The 3090-nt window shown below is 41.7% G+C and overlaps 1 protein-coding gene across 1 annotated transcript; it reads left to right on the forward strand.

Annotated features, from left to right (window-relative positions):
* Positions 1–484: 484 nt before the first annotated feature.
* Positions 485–2687, forward strand: LOC104949413 (F-actin-capping protein subunit alpha-2-like; the record flags this gene model as incomplete). The annotated part of the gene is made up of 5 exons (XM_010775772.1): positions 485–757; positions 1060–1139; positions 1779–1857; positions 2181–2252; positions 2587–2687. Coding segments are annotated over 5 exons (573 nt in total), but the record flags the coding sequence as incomplete, so codon positions are not given.
* Positions 2688–3090: the final 403 nt, after the last annotated feature.

Genomic DNA, 3090 nt, shown 5'->3' on the forward strand with positions numbered 1-3090 from the left:
TAGACAACGTTCTTGTTGCTCTGCGTTGTTAATGAGTGAAACACACCGGAGTTGAGGATCTGTGGGGTTTATTCTCCCAAAAATATAAATACAATTTACAATTTAGGCATTTAGCAGACGCCTTATTCCAAAGCGACTAAAAATGACCAATTACAGGGACATTCTCCCTGGAGTAACCGAGGGCTAAGTGCCTTGCTCAAGGGCACACTAGTATTGGTGTTCCAGGCAGGATTTGAACTCGCAACCTTCCGATCATCAGCCCACCTCACTATCCATTAGACCACCAAAAAAATAAAATAATAATAATAATACATTTTTTTTTTTTTTAATGAGATCCATTTGTGGCGGACGATATTTAATTGTGGCGGCCCGCCACAAATGAATCAATGTATGGGAAACACTGATATTCTTGCTTGGACAACTGAAACATCTTAAATCTACTTTGTTGGTGGTGGTCGGATTTTTATTATTTTTGTTTCATTAGTTTTTAGCACAAACTCCACACTCGCTCTGCTTATTGTCCTCCTCACCATCTCCTCCCTCCTCCCAGGTGTTAATCACAGAGCATGGAGACCTGGGGAACGGCCGGGTCCTGGACCCCAAGAGCAAGATGTCCTTCAAGTTCGACCACCTGAGGAAGGAGGCGAGCGACCCGCGGCCCCAGGACGTGGACGGGTCCCTGGAGGGCTGGAGGGGCGCCGTGGACTCAGCCGTCAGGGGCTACGTCAAGGAGCACTACCCCAACGGAGTCTGCACCGTACGTAGAGATACCTTCACTGTATTAGTTAACCATGAAAATCTGGATTTATTCAAGAGTCACGGCAAAAAGAATCCCATTTTGAGACAGCAGGATGTTTAGCAAGATGCTTTTCATGCCAGGCCCATCGTTTGTTAGGCTCTACAGTGAATATACAACACGCAGAAGATTCTTCAGTCCCTCAGTTGCATGCTAGTATGAGCTTAATTTTTCGTAGCTGTAAACAAAAACCACTGTTTCATTTAGAAAGAATAACCTTTTGCATTTAAAATCAGACAATAAGTATTTTCTTCCTCCTTCAGATTTACGGGAAAACCATCGACGGACATCAAACCATCATCGTGTGCATCGAGTGCCATCAGTTTCAACCAAAAAACTTCTGGTATGTTTACTGGACTGTAACTGAATATGAACTGTCATTTTTTAACTTTGATTATTAGTTTATTTTTAGAATAGATGACAGACTTGTTATCTTTGAATTTTTCAGAAGGACCAAAAGTGCTGGTACAATCCCAAACAATGTTTTTAAATGAAAGTTAAGTTTAAAAACACGTTGAAATACTAGATAAGCTCAAAAAGCCCCACATGTGTTTTGATAAGTACCAGTTATCTTAAAGGCTTTAATTTAATTGCCACTTACCTCCTGAGCGCGTGACTGTTGGGCCTCTGAGCGCCGCTGAGCTGATTCCGATCGGGTTAATCTGATTGGATAAGAGCTGCACCAATCCTCTTTGCTGCTGGACTTTACGGGGCTTATGGGTAGTTTTCTGTGATGATCCCACAGTTCCTGCATGTACCGCCTTGTTTCTGTAATGAGGAACCTGGGGGGGAAATTTAGGATCAGATAAGGAAATGAAACAGAGATTGACACCATTGTTACATTTTGATTTAAGATTTATAATGTTCACACAAAAAAACAAGAATCAACAGCTGACTGTGATTCAACAATTGTATGTGATTTAGTTTTAGTGTCATACAATAACAACAATGACCACCTTGTGGCTTCCTCCTCTCGGCACAGGAATGGACGCTGGAGGTCAGAATGGAAGTTCACCGTCTCCCCCTCCTCCACCCAAGTGGCAGGCATCATGAAAATCCAGGTACTTTTTTTAAATCACAAAGGCTTGTTTTGGTGTGTGTCATTCGTACACAAATTCAGTATAACGTTGAGTTGGTGTTTTTCATCTAGTCAGAACAAAAAAGCTTGTTCAGTTTCGTCCCTTTTGGGTCATTTCTGTCACACTTCTTCACTCCTTTCACCAGAGTGTGTTTGTCATGTTTAGGAGTGTTTTTATAGATCCATTGAGATGTCTTTGTGTCACCCACACAGCTTGTATTTCTCCCACTTGATGTTTTATTGTTCTGAGTTACAGGACTTTATGAACGCAGTAAAGAGAGACTAAACCTGTCATTGTTCCTTTAGGTTCATTACTATGAAGACGGCAACGTGCAGCTGGTGAGCCACAAGGAGGTCCAGGAGTCCATGTCCATTTCTGTGAGTGGAAACAAACACAATTGAGGAAAATGAACAATATGATGTCAAATAAAATCAGCCAATGACATTCAAGCAATTCAAATCACATGATATATGACTGTTAACGTCTCATACATTAAACCTATTATTCTCTCTGTCAGTTTTTTCTATTAAAGATGATTTAACGTCTACATTTGCTGCTATGTTCGGCAAAAAATTGCCAAGGATGTAACTTTTCCTAATTGTTTGCAGTGTGAAGATGTTAGGTTGTGTATTTCCTGAGGTTTTAATGTGCATAAAAACGACCCAGTCTTTTTCACCTGTAATTAATCACGTGTGTGTTTTCCTCTCTCAGAATGAGGCGTCAACTGCGAAGGAGTTTGTGAAGATCATGGAGGCTGCAGAGAACGATTACCAGGTATGAAACGATGGAAACTCTTACTTGATACTTGCATATAGACTCTTATTGCACTATTTCACTATTTGTATTTACTTGCACTATATGTTTGTGTTATTTTGTTGCACTGTTGGAGGTTAGCCTGTGACCTAAGATTTTCATCGGCATAACTACACTGTTACTATGACAACATAAAGAACCTTGAACCTTGAAATATGCAGATTTTAAACTGGTAGGCTGGCAGGGAAAAAGTTCCCATACGTGTACATGAAGAGGATTTATGATTCTCACGCTCTTCAGGAACTTTATTCTTACCCCTAGATTCCACCGGGTCCGTTTGCGCCGCGTTACGGCTGCGCCGCGGCGTTCACATCAATCGCGGTCACTCTAGTCAATGGAAGCTATTCCACCTGACGCGCCGCGTTACGGCTAGAAGCGTCTCAGAAGCGTCTCGGCGCTGGG

Source organism: Notothenia coriiceps, unplaced genomic scaffold (genome assembly GCF_000735185.1).
Source record: "Notothenia coriiceps isolate Sejong01 unplaced genomic scaffold, NC01 NC01_scaffold00016154, whole genome shotgun sequence".
NCBI lineage: Eukaryota > Metazoa > Chordata > Actinopteri > Perciformes > Nototheniidae > Notothenia > Notothenia coriiceps.